This window comes from Myzus persicae, unplaced genomic scaffold, assembly GCF_001856785.1.
Source record: "Myzus persicae strain clone G006 unplaced genomic scaffold, MPER_G0061.0, whole genome shotgun sequence".
NCBI classification, from domain to species: Eukaryota; Metazoa; Arthropoda; class Insecta; order Hemiptera; family Aphididae; genus Myzus; species Myzus persicae.
Genome location: NW_019103603.1, coordinates 31,682 through 51,340, shown reverse-complemented (window position 1 = coordinate 51,340; position 19,659 = coordinate 31,682). Strand labels below are relative to the sequence as shown.

The 19,659-nt window shown below is 32.2% G+C and overlaps 1 protein-coding gene across 1 annotated transcript; it reads left to right on the top strand.

The window, feature by feature from the left end:
* The first annotated feature begins 6,853 nt into the window (after positions 1–6,853).
* Positions 6,854–14,131, top strand: LOC111034899 (aminopeptidase N-like). The gene is made up of 12 exons (XM_022316321.1): positions 6,854–7,586; positions 9,264–9,419; positions 9,977–10,267; positions 10,672–10,852; positions 10,927–11,165; positions 11,250–11,427; positions 11,486–11,681; positions 11,771–12,048; positions 12,268–12,455; positions 12,535–12,702; positions 12,874–13,102; positions 13,464–14,131. The coding sequence occupies exons 1-12, from the start codon at positions 6,997–6,999 to the stop codon at positions 13,800–13,802; spliced, it is 3,033 nt and encodes a 1,010-aa protein (XP_022172013.1). The 5' UTR covers positions 6,854–6,996; the 3' UTR covers positions 13,803–14,131.
* The last annotated feature ends 5,528 nt before the right edge of the window (positions 14,132–19,659 follow it).

Here is a 19,659-nt window from a genome sequence, read left to right as displayed (position 1 = left end):
CACATTTACTTTCTAATTTGCTTCGATATACAGTTTGAGCCTTAACAAACGAAGACCAGACGAATCAGTCGATTTTTGGACGTCGTGAACTCGAAACTAAATAGTTATAATTTTATTATAACTATTAATTTTTAGATGCAATCGTTTGTGCAATATGTCACCGTTATTTGGATTGCTTCTCATTCGACATGAAAAAAGCTGTATTTTTATCAAATAAATCCAAAGAAATATATACCTATTACGTGTGTATGAGGTCTTAGTAGAAATCATTTTAAAATCAATTATTATAATTCATTATTGTTTTCAAAATCAATAGCACTACACAAATGTAACTACTTTCGATAAATTCAATTATAATATTACAAAAGACTGTCTTATTCCACATAATTTTGTTCACATTTTAGGTACCTAAAATATATTTAGACATATCACAGGACGACACATATTATGTTACATAATTAAAGTTATAGCTTTTGGATTAAAACAATTTAAACAACCAATATTTATTTTACATTCTGCACATGCTTGAAAGCTCAAAATTTAATATGTTCAACATTTTTAAAAATTATATCACGTCCATAAAGTAGGTACCTACCGAAATAAATAAATAATTGACGAAAATCGCGTGTCTAGAAATTATTAAAAAGTTGTAAAATAATGGGAAAAGTTTTCTCGGACCAAGTCTCTCGTGTGCTATCATTAGGGTAGTAAATTTTTGGTAGTTGTATCCCAATTTTCTCGAAAATTCCAAAAAATACTAAACTATGATCTACAGTACTAACTGATGAGAACGTGACGTATGAAACTTTGAAAAAGCTCTTTTTGTACAAAAAAACATTCATCGAAAGACGGACGAGGGAGTTATATACATTACGAGTGAATAATTCAATGAAACTATATGGGTTCAATTTCAATGTATAAAAATATTTCGTGGAGCATATTTGAACCTCAGATTTTTATTCACATAAACAACCATTTTAGTACAGTGGAAATAAAATGAGGGGTGGTACGAAAAAAAAATATACACATAACTAATTTGAATTTTTTTAAATTAAATCCTCCGATTCCTATATCTGTCGATTTCACGTTCAACTACCTGCACATTGGTTAAAGTTGCAACGCCATGAGCAATTTCTACAGCTATTACGAATCAGGCTTTTACGCAGTATTATACTTTTGTATCAAAAATTTGGAAAAAAAAATTCAATGATCAAGTTTATAGGGATTCTATCTGTATATTATATTATAATGATTTAGAATTCATCGGATTTGTCAACACGTATATTGGTTAATACTTATCTTAATATAATAATATTTTAAAATATGATATATAATAAATATTTACTTGTGGAGTAACACTAACAGTCAATTACCTACTAACGGAATGTCGCAAGTACAAAGAATAGTTAAAAATTGAAACATACCCAACACCATTAGGACCCAATACTCAATAGACTGAAAAACAATCCAAACTTATTATTATTCTTAAGAAAAACCAAACTATAAAATTTAAAAAAAACAAACTATTTTCAATAAAATATCAATAGTAATAAAACAAATCAAACATGTTTTAAAATTTAATACAAATTTACAGAAGACGATATTAATTCAGAACAATGATTGCATTTTTAATAATATTGTTTTAATTTCACCAACTAGTTTTTACCATAGTACAATTCAACAAATATTATGAAATGTATCAATTTAAAATTACAGATATAATATTGATGCACCTATAAATCATAATTTTTTGCTTACCAATATTGTCTTTAATGCGTTCATTCCTATCCATAGGTAAAACCTGTAAAAGGTATTATAGTGTAGTCGCAATATTGTGGTACATTACATGTTTTCGATTTTCAGTCGAATGCGATAACTGCAAGTCATACTATTCTCACGGTGTGCTATATAATAATAATATATAATAAATATATATATATATATATTATATATATATATTTATTTATTTAATATTTATACATAATATTATTTTACGATCATAGATCTAACGTCGTTTTAGGGTTCGCGAAGAGAATACGATATCGGTTTTACGATGTTATGTCGTTTTATTATTTTTACTATCATTATTTTATTTATTTTTGGTCCTCAACACTTTTACCAGTGTAAAAAGAGTGTGCTCAAAAAGTTTTTATTTCAGCACCGCATATCGATCGGAAATCGGACACAGATGGTACATATCATTAGAGAGGTCCACATTCACATCAGTTTCCAGGAAAACTGCAAAAAAACTACGGACCACGAAACAACAGTACGATTTATGGCAAAACGGTTTGAAACAAATACGTAAAGGTTAATATGCGCCCGGTTATAACAGTAATATAGAAATACGACCTAGAGATTTTAAACTTGATACGTTCGTGGTCGTCAAAGTGACTTAAAAATCACTATTCATTTCGCTTGGTCATTTTCAGAAATATATCTTTGTGTGTGTCCTGGTTTTAGATACGATATGGAGTGGTATTGATGTCGCATCGGACCTGCAATATAATAAAATATATTTTCTTCTGATACTCCTTGAGACATTCGACGTTTGATGAAAAACATTTACCTTCAATATTTTTTTTTTTCTACAAATAATTATTTTCTAGGTAAATTTTTATTTTGTTTTTTTTTTCATACAATATAATTAAAAATAATTATAACACAACTTGAAAAAAAAATGAAAGAATACTTTTTTTTATCATTTTACCATTAAGTTTTTACTTTTTTAAATGAAAACAACCATTTTTATATTTCATATTCTTATGCAGATTGTTTTGAGGATTTTGATATATTAAAATCGAAATTTTAACCGACATTTACCTACTGTACAAACATTTAAACATTTTGCTTTACCACTCTACTCCATTCAGCTAAAATTAAAATGTTGTAACGTTAATATACTACTTACTAGTTCGATATTTGTTTTTAGACTAATCAAATACTATAACAATAGAGTGAATCTAGAAAAATAACCATGAGGTAAAAAAATGTCAAATTGATTTTTATCTAAAAATGACAATTATATTCGTATAGGTCAGGGGTCGGGACCTACGGCTCTTTAGAAAATTCCCGCTAATATTAAGTAGATACGTTGTGTTGTGTGTTATTATATTTAGTTAAATAATATTATATTTGTAAAAACAATAATAATAATAATAATAATAATAATAATAATAATAATAATAATAATGATTTAATGAAATAAAGTTTTTCTATATTTTCTAAATTTAAGACGTATTTTACGTTTATTTTTACGTTTTTAATGCCTTATTTGGTTTTGTACTTTTTCAAAAAAATTTCTCTTTCTTACGAAAAGATTCCCGACGTATAGGTAGTATTTGCTCTCTATATATAAAAAAATTGACAAGGTGAAAAACACCAATTAAAATATCAAACGCTTATAGGATTGACACAAAATATATGGAAGCTACCAATAGTCTACATGGTGTCCTTATAACTTATAGCTTATAATAGGTAATAAGAATTATATTATGTTTTATATTACTTATAATAACTTATAACTTTGTCGGTTTTTTTTGTGACATTTTTTTTCTGTGTCGTTTTTCACCGTGACGTTTTTTTACCTGACATTCTTTTCCGTGTTGTTTGTTACCGATTAACCTACTGAATAAAATAAAAATAAAAATGACAAAATACAAATTATTTTGAAGTAAAGTTATATTATTCGATTTAAAATGATTGAAAAATAAAACGTTTTTAAAAAGGAATTAAATTATTGACAAAATGAATGTTTAGTGGTAAGCGAATCATCGTGCAATGTATCAAATACATTAAGTATTGACTACTGAGTATAATTACTGTGATGTCGGGACTTATATTATACAAGCATATAGAAGCGGTCGTCCGTCACATACATCATATTATTGCATTGTATTGCTGTCGTAAGTGCGCCTACATAATATTGTCTTGCACGCGATTTTACGAGTTCGCTGTTTTAATTATCATTATTCATTATTAACCAGTAAATCATATTATTTTAACATTCTTACCATTATTTAACGTTTTAGACGCCTGTCGCCTAACTGTACACGAGTGACCTGCAGTACGTGATATCATATATGTATAATAATAATATGTTAGTTCATTTACCGCCGTTGCATAACGATTATATGGTTAGCCAGCCTACACCGCTGCAGTGTATTGTAATAGACCAGCTAAAATCATGTAATTGGATTTTTTGTTTGCGTGCGAACCGTTGTCTTGGAGGAAAAGAAACTCCACAAGAGCGTACGTATCATAACAATAATAATAATGTGTAACATATAATCGGACGATCGATTAAACGGTTCGTCGTTGTATTTTATTCTATCTTACACCGACAAGCAGTTCCAAGCGGAAGACTTAAAAATTTTGTTTTACTTATTATGTGTTTCATCGAAAATAATAGGAAATAGCTTTGATGTAACGACAGAAAAAAAGGGAAGAAGGTAAATGCTCGTATATACGATGTACTTTCTAAGGTCACGCCCAAACCAGGAAGTGTTTTACACAATACGAATGAAAGAGTTGGGCGTCCAAAAATGTGTTCGTATAGTGCCTTGTTTATGTTCGAAATATCATTTTAGCGAGGGCGAACTGCTGTCAGGAACGTCATATTCGACGGAGAGTATTTTTTACACTTCCCTCCCCCTCGCGGTCGCCACCACACTCTGTCCGACTGTCCCCATCATTCTTTTTATTTTACTTATATTTTTCCGTTGGTTTACGAAACGAAACACCTGGGCGTTTTTAAGTGCTAATGTGAAGGGGCCAGCAACGCGTTTTCTTAGTTTTAAAAACGAGCCGTCATTTAGTTTTTTGACGAACGTTTTGAGGAAAATATAAATTAAAGGCCGTTGTTAAAAATAACCCACAAAAACCTGAGAGTCCGGTGCTAATATGCTCATATGCACCTTAATGATGAATATCGTTTTATTTTTTAGCTATCGCGTAAAAGCTATTTTTAGGAAAACATTTACGGTCCTTAAATATCATGTTGGTATATTATTATGCGTTTATATGTTAATATCACGAACAAGTCCAATTTGTGGGCGTGCACATAAGTAGGTATATTGCAATTTACAATAATCTATTGCAAGTGGAGATTTAATTAATTTTGATATTACTATTAATATTTTAAGTTTTCGATATGCGTATACTTCTATTTTATTAAATATATAATCCCTACGACGAGTTTCTGTCTATAATACTTATATTTATCATTAGGATTAAGTATAATTATAGCGGTGTGATGTTTTTTTTACGAGTGTGGCAAAATCCATTTTTCCCAATCTTCGCGTTATTATAAGCTTAAATAAACGAGGTAAGCGTGTTGCAAACCTTAGGCAAATAAATTCAGTAAACCAAAATGTATAACTGCGTCGTTGATATTTGATCTGATAGTTATGAAAACCCGATCGAACACTGCGGTGTATTGGAGTGTCTGCCGATTGAAAAGTGACAACACATTTGGTGTAAAATTAATCGAGCCTAGCTTTTTGTAAAGGTTAGATTTAAGACGTTGAGGCATAAAAATCGTGTCGAGTACGATAATAATTTATGTCCCGTTTTAAAGAACTACATGTTTTGTCACTCTAGGCTTGTTACTCTATTGATTTGTGACAGAGTGGAGAAAATATTTTCTGTCAAATCAACTTGGAAATAGGCCTGACTTTAAACCACTTATTTCCAATACACCCAACATTTATCATACTTAAAATACATTTAATAGGAATTTTGTTTTTATATTTAAGACTGGATTTAAAAATAAAAATAAATCATATTAAACTTTAAAGTATTTTTCTAACTGTTTGTGCTTGTTGCATAGGTGTGTATCATATAAATACACAGATTGGATCGTTTTAGTTGGTTAAATATATAACTATATAATTTGATCGAATTCGTTTTGATTTTTTTGTTTTCAAGTTTCAAAAAAAGTGGAAATTAGTAAATTATGAACTAGATATAGTATATCAAACTTAGTAACGTACCCATTACTTTTATAATATAATATAATTTAAGAGCCATAAAACTATAAAAAATTTTATTTTTGAGGAGTTGGTTACAACTCTTTATCTTTGAGTGTGTTTATAGAGCTTGTTGTTCTATTTTCATCTACGCGAATACCACCAATAATTTTTGTTGGATTAAGTTTGATACACAGTTCTACAGAGTGTTTCGTCGTGTTTATCTTTGCCAATTAAAATCAATTATTACTATGATTTTTTAGATATTCAGAATATAATAATAATTATTTTTTATGGTGATTTTCGGTTTAGTTGATTTAATTTTTATTAAGTAGAGTTTTTTTGTAAGAACAAAAGTTTTGAAAACATGGAATGTATCACTACAAATGATAGTGCAATACTAATAATATAAATACTAATATTTAGCTCGTAATTATTATTTGTTATAAGAATTGCATTGGACACGTCATATTTGAAAACTAGACATATTATATCATAAAATATATAATTTAATACTACATTAATTAATGTACTATCATTATTTGTATATTAGATGGTTCTGAATGATCAGTACACGTTTTATATTACTACGTCGAGCGGATAATATTATACGAAATGCTATTAGTTTGAATTTGTCTGGAAACTTTTGGGTTTTAGCTCTTAATATCATACCTGACCAAGTCTAAGTGCCTATCATAATATACTGAAATCTCAATAGTTTTATGCACCATGATCAAGGTTGGATAACCTCCTCCACCTTCCACAACGGTAACAGCATATATATCAAAGGTCGTACTATATATATTATTACGAAATGCGAAACCGTCATAGTATAACGCACCGTACTGATATATTTATAGTGTCGTCGTAAACAAATCAATATATCGACAATGTTATAACTTGCCATTAAACCTGCACACTTCAAATTAGGCAATATAATCTGCGAACACGCCGGATTAGCGTTATCGTAGGCCACGGGATCTGTACCGAAGTGTCGTCGGCGTCAGCGATCAGTCGAGACTAGACGATGGCTCGTTACGCGTTCATTACGTTCGTTTTGTTCTTCGTCGCGGTGGTGCCACGGCACCGGCGTGAAGCGGCCGGCCAGTCGAACGACCTGTTATCGTCGTACCAGTCAGACGTGGCCCATGGGTTTAAAGCGGCGGTGGCAGGTGGGTTCGAGGCGGTGGCCGCTTCGCCGACCAATGACAGTTCGGAGGCCACCAACAGTACCTCGGGCGTGTACAGGTTACCGGACGGCGTGACGCCCGTGTCGTATGCGCTGCGTGTGGACACCGATCTGGACAGGCTGTCGTACTCGGGCAGCGTGGAGATCGTGATCGTCTCATCCGTGCAACCTAAGCAGTGCCGGATCGTACTCAACGCCAAAGACGTTTGGGTGACGGGAGTCCGGGTGACCGACGTGAACACTGGTGATTCGCTGACCGTCACCGACCGGCAATTGGTAGACGGTGACGAGCAGCTGATTGTCACGGTTGGCGGCCGGTGCTTGATACCCAAACGTTACTACGCGGTCACCGTCGACTTTCAGGCGTCTCTCCGAAACGATATGTCCGGTTACTATAGAAGCTCGTACCGAGAGGGAAACGTCACCAAGTATATAATTTTCGAAAACATTGTTTATTCGGGTTTAGGATGTTCAGATGTAGAAATTTCAATGTCCATTTCGGGAAAATGTCATTATAATCCTGATCGATATGGGTGTTAAGGGTGATTTAAGCTTGTTATAACCATGCTACTGTTCTCTGCTATACTTAACTATTTGGAAATTTCTTAGATCATCATTTCAACTCATAAAATGTTATCCTTATGATGTGCCTTAAAACCTATGGTTAATATTGTTACAAAATATTGAAAAAATGAATATTTAAATACTTTTTAAGACTAAAAACAGTTTAATTCGCTTAAAAGTTACAACATCCTCCACTCAATAATATAATTATTATTGCAAAACTAACTATACGTATAATGGAATTAAACTACAAAAAAATACTCGTAAACAAAAAAACATATAACAATATGTTTAATAAAAAACAAAATAGGTTTCAGGTCAACCCTTATGTTTATCCGGGGATTTCGTAAACAAAATATAATTAAGGTTATTCGGGTTGTGTATTGCGCGTTTGTATTTGTAAAGGATTTTTGGGTTTTGTGGACTGAGCTTGTGGGGCCTTGGTAATATGTGTCACGATATATTTGGAGCACAATTGCATTGGAGTTGCAATTTTTAAAAATAGTTTCTTGACTCCTATAACAAGATTTGTAAAAAAAAAGTTGTACGTGTTAGATTCCTACATTTTACACCACCTGGTTTTGTAGTAGCAAATAACTTCATCTTAAAACATTTTATAGAATCATGTATAGGTATGTATATTAAAATTTTAATATTGAATTTTCAAATAATGCTTTGGAATTAATATTAATATTCGAGAGCTCATCTCCTTTCCAAACATATATATGACTGCGAAAATTGCAGTAACAATACTCTTTTAGACCTACTTTCAGCGTATTTTTCTTATAATATATGTAATATTATTCTGTGACTATAGAGTGTAATAATAATAATAATAATTAATAATAATAATAATAATTTATTTATTCAACTTCTTTCATAGTAACGATTACAAAATTTTAAATTAACATTTTAAGTTGATACCTACTCTCTATAAGCAATAGCTTGTGGTAAGAGTAGGGAGTCTTAATATAATTACAAAATTTATACACAATTTAACAATACATAATATTTATAAAGATGAATACAAAATAACCGAAACAAGTCCTAAAAATATAACAATACAATTGGTATTATAATAAAGACGGATATTAAACAAGATTTTCAAAGGACTGCATATACATATTTTTTAATATTTTTTTAAATTTGACAACATTATCAATCAATTTGATATTTGTTGGTAGTCGATTAAATAGATTTATCCCTCTGTTTATATAATAATTACTCATCAAAGATGTGTTATGTTTAATAAAATTTAAATTTCCATTAATCGTTCCTCTTGTTTAAAAGTCTTGTTATAATAGTATATACATTACAAATTACAATGTGTTTATACTAATCGATTTAATAAAAAGCATATTATTATTATTATTATAACGGTTATTAATTGAAGTGGTTTAATATATCAATAATGATGACATAATAATACATCATATGCTGTATATGGGTGGTGTGAAATTTCAAAATACGTATCGTCCATTCATTAGACGAAGCCAGTTTTCAATTGTATGTATATATTTCAATATAATATGTGGTTTTAGATGGTTGGCTGTTACAAAGTTTGAACCCACGCATGCAAGAAAAGCATTTCCCTGTTTCGACGAACCTGCGCTCAAAGCACCGTTTACAGTGGCCATCAAAAGGCGGTCTGATCAAATATCTTTGTCCAATATGCCGTTGTTGAATTCTACCAAAATGTAAGGATATTATAATATACTTTTCTTATTGTGTTCCTGTTCGATCGTGTTGCACGCTTCGACTAGTTCTTTTAAGTTTCAACAATTGTATTGTTCTAATGAAAGACATCTAACTATCCCCTCATCTATACAATTTAATATTTATTTTTAATCTAGGTATTCTAATACCTACAGGATAGTTTTGTATTTTTGACGATATATGATGTCATTAAATCAAAATAAAGTATGTGTTTGGCATCGATGTAACATATTTTATAGTCTTATATTATAGCTTATATTTCGCTAGCTCCAAATGATTTTTTCAATTTTAAGCGTATGCATATGTATGACGTATGCACATAATAGTAGGCACATAAACATAAGTTATCATTTTCATGTATTTGTATGACTGCAGAAACAGGCACTTGCGTGTAACTTTCGTTCTGCTTTGAACATTTGAAAAACGCATCTCTCTCCTTAAATATGAGTAGGAAGGGGAGGATATGTCCGAACACGATTGGCAAAGTAGTTGTACCCCATTTGTATTAATTTGTGTATTTTTTCTGGCACGGATACAGTCAAAATACAGACATGTTTTGGGATCACTACAAGGAGACCCCGCCGATATCCACATACTTAGTGGCGTTTTTCGTGGGTGAATTTTACGCCATGAAAACGCGTAACATCGGGATATATACGCATAGGCTTTACGTGAGGCAGGCTGAGTATATTGCGGACGAAGCGCCGAAACTGCTCAAAGCAATGGAGGAGTTCACAGGAGTGGATTACACATTGCCCAAACTGGATTTGCTGGCGATTCCGGACTTCGCGGCTGGTGCGATGGAGAATTGGGGATTGAACACATACAGGTAATGGGTAAATAAAACCATGTGTTACAATAATTTTGCCATCTATATTAAACAGAACGTTCTTACCATACTTTCAAAATATATATAGACAATACATATTATTATGGTTTGATGCAGTTGTGTATTAGATAAATTGTTAGAAAATGTTAACAATATAAAAACATGTGTTATAAAAAAATAAAGAGTGTTCAACATTCGAAAAGTGTTCATAAATTGTATATTACATATTTTCATTGTTCACAATAGAAATAAATGCACAATTGAATATTTGATTTTAAATTATAGACGTAAAAACGTACTAAGTATAGGGAGTTAAAACGAGAAAAAAAATTATCTGCAAGGTCATCTTAATAAATATTATTAAAAACGAATTTTAAACCGAAAAAATCATGACATTTGAACAGGGAGATTCTGTTACTACTGTCGGAAAATTCCAAGACGAAAATCAAAGAGTTTGTGACGACAGTCGTGCAACATGAACTCTCTCATCAGTGGTTTGGAGACCTGGTGACATGCGCGTGGTGGGACTACTTATGGCTAAACGAGGGTTTCGCAACGTTTTTCGAATATTTTGCTACTAAAATGGTATAATATGAATTATAAAATTTAAAGTCGGTCGGCGATAATAGTGAAAGAACTACAATACTATTTTATTGCAGGTTGAACCAGACTGGCGCTTAGAGGACGTGTTTGTGTACGAAGTGCACCAATTGGCTTTAAGCTCAGACCAAAGCCCGATGCACGCCATATCGGGATCCGTCGAAACCCCAGCACAGATCCGGAGCATGTTCGATAATATATCCTACAGCAAAGCGGGGGCGGTGCTCCGGATGTTACAGTACGCGGTGACCGAAAACAATTTCAAACGAGCGCTGAACTTGTATCTGACGAAAAACAAGTAAGTATGGACGATTTTCCTAGTGTGTCGGGCTAAACGTTTTAAAATAAATGTGGAAAATCATATTTTTATGATATTATTTAGATTCAGAGCGGCTACCCCCGATGATTTGTGGAACGCTTTCGAAAACGCTCTCTACGACGTAGGATTTGATTTAGGGGAAAAATTAACCGTCACCGAATTCATGAGATCTTGGACAGAACAGGCCGGTTACCCGTTAGTAGAAATCGTCAAGAAGAATGACACGTTCGTCATAACTCAGGTAGATATAGGCAATATCGTCAATGGAAGTGGTGAGAAATAGAAAAATGATTTTGCAGAAACGGTTTTTGGTTCACGGTTTGAATGATAGTACCGACGACGATGAGACAGAATGGATTATTGGTCTGACATATACGACTCAAAACCGGAAGGATTTCAATTTGGTTTTGCCCAAGATTTGGCTGAAGGAAAACAAGACTGTTTTAACGGATCGAGATGGAAACGGATGGTATATTTTCAATTTACAGTCAATCGGTAATGTGTATAAGCAACACTATGTTATCGTTTTTGAATTTTACCTACTGTAAAATAATACAACCGTTTTTAAAAAATAAAAACTTTAGGATTTTTTAGAGTTAATTACGAGGAAGAAAATTGGAATGCCTTAATTGGTCAGCTGCATAACGATTGCAAAGAAATACACGTGCTCAATAGGGCTCAGTTGATTGACGACGCTTTTAATTTGGCCAAGGCAAACCGTTTGGATTATGCATTGGTCTTGAAGTTGTCAGAATATCTGATAAATGAAGACGACCCGATCCCGTGGTATTCAGCTCAAAATGGATTTACGTATTTGATGAACCGTATGAGACGTTGTCCGAATGGTTTCAAGAAACTGAAAGTAAATATTAATTATTATTACTGAGTCTCGGTTGAGGGAACATTGGTATGACATGACTTCGACTTTCTACTGTTTTGTTAATTTTTTTGTCTATTGATAGTAAATTATCGGAGTTATAAGGTATTATGTTGAATGATTAAATAGGTAGTTCATTATGACTTAACATAAATAAATGAACACGTTATTAATTATATGTAACCTAATCATGTACACTTGTAGGCTTATGTTGGATACTTGGCGGGGTTAATATACTCTAAAACCGAAGATCTTGTCCTTAATCACAACAGCACAGATCATACCGTCAACACGGGCTGGAGCGCATTCTCTAGTTGGGCGTGCAAATTGGACAACGAGCCGTGCACGAAATCTGCTTTATCTTACTTTCAGAAATGGCGTCGGGGTGAAAAGTAATGGGATCTAACTAACCTATAACAATGGTCAACGTGGCACTCGTCTTATCAATCGACGCTTTTTATTTGTTTCCAGTATACCGGCCGATATCAGGGATGCGGCATTTTGTGTCGGGGTAAAATACGGCGATTTGAAAGTGTGGAAAGGCGTCCTAAACGTGTACGTCCAGTCGGAATCGGCGTCTGATCGACAGTCCGCTCTGTTGGCTTTGGCGTGTTCCAAAGATCAGATTAAACTGTCAAAGTAAGTTGTACTACAGCGAAATAGTAGGTATCTGCAGTGATCTGTGGCAGAACGATAATCCACAAACACATTGATTAGGATTCTTTACCAACTTTCTAGCGAATGCTTTTAGTGATGAAACAACATATTATTTTATTGTTTAATCGACGGATATATTTTTTTATTTTATAGGTATTTGGATTTTATGTTTGAAGGGTACAACGGTCCAATTCTGCCTCAAGACTTTAGAGTTATATACCGCACGTTGGCGTCAACGCCACAGGGCATCGGGGCATTGATTGAGTTCTTAACCACCAAACTCGACCGGATCGTAAACGAAATAATCAATGGGGAACAAGTAGCGACGTCTATATACGGGCTGTTGGCCTCTAGGGTGGCTCGTGACGAAGAAATACTAAAGGTACCAAAAGTCTGAAACCTAGAAAACATAGAAACTTATTGAGGGCCATCGGTTATAATGTATCCTGCGGATTTTCTCCAAAAGCGTGTGTGATATGATGGGTGTGGTGGTGAACAATAATTCGTTCCCGTATAGGTACTCAAAAAATTTAAATTCAGTGGTCTTTTGGTGGTTACAAAACTGTAATTTACATGAAAATAGTAAACGCATGCCACAGACAAATGTTTTAATAAAAATAAATCACGAATGATACTCTACCTTTGTATAATAATGTACTAATCGATAACCATTAAACAATTTTTTTTAACTAGGATTCTACGATGACTAATAATATATTATTTAACTTAAAAATGTTTGAAAGATTGACAGCCTGAGGAAAGACCCTTCTGTACCCGAACGTCTCCGGCGGAAATTCGACGAGTCGTACCGCAGCAGCGTGGATGACAATCTGGCGTGGTTCGACAAACACCATTCGACAATCGGTGAATGGTCCTCGGCCACCGTGCTCAGGCTTGGATTGCCAGAGAACCCAGGCTTCCATCATTCCACTGGAAACTCCACAGATGTAGATGAAACGTGGTCGACCAAAACTTCCAGCGCCGTCAGTCAGTCTCTAGAGGTGTCGGCGTTGACTTGGGTCTTATTCACGTTGGCGGCGCTGTGTCTGTTCCCCGCTCAGCGGCTGCAACCGTTATTGTAGTCATCGTAATCGTTTCCTGGTCTGTTTCTGTTGCGGATGTGTGTGTGAAAATACCAAATGTCTTTTCGTTCCGATGATGTCTATTATTACCCTGAAATGTTCTTCGGACGTTTTAAGTAATATACATATTATCGCACTCGTAAAATTCACGTAGACCAACAATCGTATTTTATAGATATTTGTACGACGGTAAAGTGTAGGCGTCTATAGCACATACAACAGTATCAAAAATATTATATTTTATACTAAAATGTTATTGATTTACCCGGGAGTTGTATGTTTGAAAACTATACTGTTTATAATAATATGTTATGTTTATTTTAGACAAATGTTTTTTTTTTTTTATAAAAAAGCTAGTTACTGATATTTTTATAATAAATAATTATATATAGGTAATTCGTGTATACCTATAGTAGAATATAGTATTATAGTTTAATATTCATATATTATGCATATTTTTCTGTAAAATACAAACACCTATTATTTTTGCCGCATATTTTTAGAAAAAAATTGAACGTTAACACAAATTGACAAATATACTGAACCAACAAATCGTGTTTTTGTCAGTGGCTGTTATATAGTGTGGATCGTTTTATAGGAGAATATATACAAAAAAAAGAAAAGCATTTTATCAAAAATTATCAAAATAAATCAAAAAAAACAGGTAAGTGGATGTTTCTCTGCTATAGAGTAGGTTAAAAATGGGTCATTGTAATGGATAGTGTTAAATTTGAATTCAATGATACAAAATCAATGAATACGAAAAACGATTATGAGCGAAGACGGCCTGTCAGCCTAAAATATTCCTTCGTAATTTAGTATATTGATTGATGATATTATTGTAATAAAAGTAATATATTTTACTAATAAGCTTTAGTTCTACAGTAGGTTTACTTCATTTTTGCAAACAAAATTACAACTTACTTAAAAAGTCATTGTGTGTATAGAATATAATAATATACTCAAACAATTTCAAGTACACAAAATAGTATTTTTAAATTGCAACAAAATTACTTAAATCATTATTCTTGGTTATAATATGTAAATTAGTTCAAATTTGAACATAAAATAACTATAAGAAAAAAACTGTGTTTTTAATTCTTTTGATTTTTTGGTTACAGAATTAACTACTTGTGTACAATTTTATTTAAAATTTTTGATCCTTAACTGTAAAAGTTGAATATTTTATAAATATCCTTAAGAATTGAATTGATTATATTTTGAACCCCAAATAATAGTTTATTTTTCAGTATTTCGTGAAGGTATTACGTTTAAAAAATCTTTAATTTTCCGAAATTATTAACTATTAATAATCATTAATTTAGGGCCTGTAAGTTCATGCACTAAAAACCCTCAAAATATGCATGCAAATATGCCCTTAAAATCATTAAAATATGAGCTAAATATGCATTTTTTTTACAATACATTTTTTCGTTTTTGGTAAAAATAATAATTAAAATATGGAGAAAAATATGAACAGTTGACTTAATATGGTATATTATGTTGTATTTATTTCAAGAATTACAATCTACAACTAGGGGTTTTGACATGTTTTCAAATACAAAATATGAACTACGATTATCAGCCAACATATTTTTGTAAAGATGAAAGCTCCGTTCTACATCAACAGAAGACATTGGCGCATACTTTTAGTGTATGAAGTCATTAATTTGAAGATTTTCTATTGTTGTTTCTTCTCCTGACATGAATTTTGTTTACAGTATCTCAAATCGCTCGTTTTTCTCGATCACATGTTCCAATTGGACTATTTGAGAATGTAACCATTAAATATAGGCAGTGTACCACCAGATTCTTACGTAATGCGTTGGCCTAGGATGGCAAGCTAAGAAAACCCAGAGTGTATAGTTAATTATCGTACAAGGAGCGGGTGACCAATATTATAATAAACAAAACCTATAATTTTTATATGCACCGTCGTGCTACAAATATACACTATAATACGCGTCGTATAAAATACACAATATAAATATTAATAATAATAAATGAAAGACTGGTGCCCAAATACAAGAAATACTAAAATACAATAATAATAACAAATCTAATAATATTGATAATAATTAACGTGGTCGATATCACTGATATCACGAATAGTATAGCTACAAACCAGGGCTTGCAAACGTTATAATAACGTTATGATTATAACGTTATATTTGATAAAAAACGATTGAAATTTGTAAACGTAATTATAACGGAAAACGATAAACGTAAATAAATAAATAACACAAAACAAAACGTAACGTTTAACAAAATATATGATGTATTATTAAACAAAACATAACGCAAAACGGTATATATTGTATTCCATTAAACGAAATAATTAATTCCCAATTATTTAATAATACTTAGTAGTATTCAATTATTTATTCAATCCAAGAATTAATTTTATTCCGTATCCGGCTTATCTGGGAGATCCCGTATTAGATATTATTTTAAAACTTAATAAGAAGTTATTAATAGAATAATTGAATTACCAATAGCTAATAATAGTGATGCTCTGGCCTCTGATAATGTTGTACTGTACTATCTGTACTACGGTCGAAATTTATACCACTCAAGTTATTCAATATCTATGGTATTCACTATTGTGTTCGGTGTTCAGTTTGCTCAGATTTATTCACTCGTCAGTGTTTGTCTAATTGTTGTCAAATGTTTAATATTTATATTTTATACTAATATACTTATAGTTTTAACGTGCATAAGTTTTCTTTATATTAGTTTAACCCATTTAATTAAATAAATAAAATTAAACAATACCTACTTAAAACTCAGAATAGGGAAATAATGTCCCCCAAAAAAGGTCATAGTCGTATACTTTTAAATTTTAAATAACGATAAACTCAAAAATTGTATAACGTTTTAATTGTGAATAACGATAAACTCAAAAATTGTATAACGTTTTTATTCTGAATAACGATAAACACAAAAGTTGAATAACGTTTTGATTGTAAATAACGTAAAACAAAATTTATTTTTCAAATGCAAAAAGCCCTGCTACAAACAAAAACAAAATAACAGTACCAATAAGCTGCTAAACTCCACCGACGGCTGGGTCCCTCGCAGTGCCTCCCATAGACTGGTGGCGCTTAATTATTGGCCTGATATCACTTTTTGATAAGTGACAGGTGTCAGGTCATTGACACCGAAATCCGCGTAATTTTTATGCACTCGTAAAAGCAAGGGACGCAATGAAAGTGACAACCCGCAACAACAATACAATGACCACAACGCAGATGACGTAAAGGCTGCGAAGTCAATACACGGTTTCAACGGTTCACACGGCCAATAGCGAATAAACGCGCCCACGCACGACAGCGACGATGTCCCAATGATGCCGAACAATCAAAGGAAACGAGTGTTCGTAATACTACACACGCCAACGGCGCAAAATGGCACAAAATGGCAAACGCACACGCGACAAAGGCGACGTCTCGAACGACGGTCGCAGAAGAACAGATAGTACGTCGTATGTCGGTGGATATCCACGGTTGTCGTACAGGCAAGTGCGGAGGGGAAGACGGTTGAGCTTGCCGAGCTTATCGCGTACAAAAGGTCGTCGGCCTTAGTCTCGAAATATCGCGACAAACGATAGTCATATTATATCCTGAACAGGCAGAATTATAATCGTCTTATCGCCTATCAGGATATAAATGACATAATATTAAAGTATGACCTATACTTTCAGACAGGTTTTTATTGAATATTGGCGAAGTATTTATAAAGACATATTTTTCAAGAAATATATTATGAAATATACTCAGTCTGAAATATTAATAAATACAAAAAAATTAGCCAAAGCAAAATGCAATAAAATGCAATTGTATTTTAAAATATGCATAGGTATTTATGAAAAAAAATCAAAATACGCGAAAATATGCAAACTAAAGTTTCATTTATGAACTCGATAGGTTTTGATTCAAATTCGTAGCTTATCCAGCAACTTTTTGATACACTCAGTGAAAACATGCCAATGCATGAACTTTCGGGCCCTAATCATTATTACCTAGAAATATGAATAGTATTTTTCACTATTCATAAATAAATCATGCAGCGATCGCTCGAATGTTATTAAAAAATAAATTCTACAGGGTAGGTATTCAAATTTAAAAGAATACAGGACAATGATATTATATATTATATCATTTAATTTTCTAATTTAATTTTTCTATTGGTGAAAAAAATGTAGTATACTTTGAAGTATGTAAAACATTACTTGGGAACAACGAAAATCTAAAATGTTAATTTGTTTTTTTATGTTTATGTTGTACAATGTAATAATAAAAACATGTAACATAACAAATATCAAACAAATATTTAATTATTAACTATTTAAAGTTAGGATAAACAGAGTTAAACAAGGGGGGTCCTCACATAAATTGTTATTCACTCTGTTCATATAAACATTAAATATTTATTCATCTAAAACGATTTCTGATAAAATAATGCCTCAGAAAAATATTCCGTGTATAGTTACTAAACTAAAAATGTAAATTGTCTTCAAAAACCCTACAGCACTACTTGGATAAAAAAAAGTGTTTTCTTGGCAGCGTCTGTAATCATCGACGGACTCATTGAAAAACAATATAGGTACTCGCGTGGAAATTTATGTCTAAATTAATATTTTACTATTTGTACCTACTCCAATCTAAATACTTAAAATTATATTACCTTTTAATATACTTGTATATACGTTATCATATTGTATTTGGGGTTTTTTTTTAACTTGTTGACAGATTTATTATGTAGGTATATTACTAACACAATCCGTGTGTTCCTAAATTCATCAGATCGGTCAGCCGCTGGAGGGTAGGTAATCAAGCCGATTAACTTATCAGCAATCTGCTATTTTACGGATGGACTTAAATGAAACTCGATGGATTTTATAACAATATGCAAAAGTTCCTGAATACACGGAATATGAACATTTTTATTGCTATTATAATTATATAATAATGTGACCCTACTACATGTGTATAATATTACAATGAACAGGAAAAAGTAAAGTCAATGATATGTATGCATAGCTTGTGGTTTTTGTGTCATATACGGAATAATAAGTCACAGACGACTTATTATTCGGTGAATCAAATGACGAGAAACAACCAATTCACGATTCGTACTTAGCTGTCCGATGGGAGCTGTGTCGCTGCGACTCCTTTACGACCTCCATCCTTTAAGTTACTGATAGGCACGTGGGGCACTAAGAATAATTTTAAAATTTAATACAAGGTCCCTCCTAAGAGTTTCAACATTAAAAAAAAAAAATTACCAGAAAATCACATTAATTTTTTATAAACGTATGCTGTTTTAAAAAAAGTAATTTTTACGACATTTATATAATTTAAGTGGTATGCTTAAAATTATAAAGTGAATTTTAGACATGGCTATATGGTGGAATGCAATTGAATTATAAGTCAATTATAGGGGCTCTGAAGAAATTAACATTGACCGACAAAACGAATGAAATAAAGTGGTGAAGACTGATATAGTGATATCAATACGATTGTGGATCAGAATTCAGAGGTTGGTCACATTTCAGTGCATTGGTTTTCCAGAAATTAGATCACTGAAATGACATAAAAGAAATTCTAACAAGACAGGATTAAAACGTCAAACATAAAGTATAATGACATTCGTTTCAAGTGGTGTATGATGTTGACGGATTACCTACTGCGATTAGAGGGTCGTAAATTGTTCCGAAATGACGCAATTTCTACACAGACTTCTTTGGAAGGTGAACGGCCGCACTGCCTACAAACATGGATGAGCTCTTGCGTTTATTATTAGATAAGATAAAACTAATACGGACCCGATGCTTTACAAGAGAACATTGTAATAT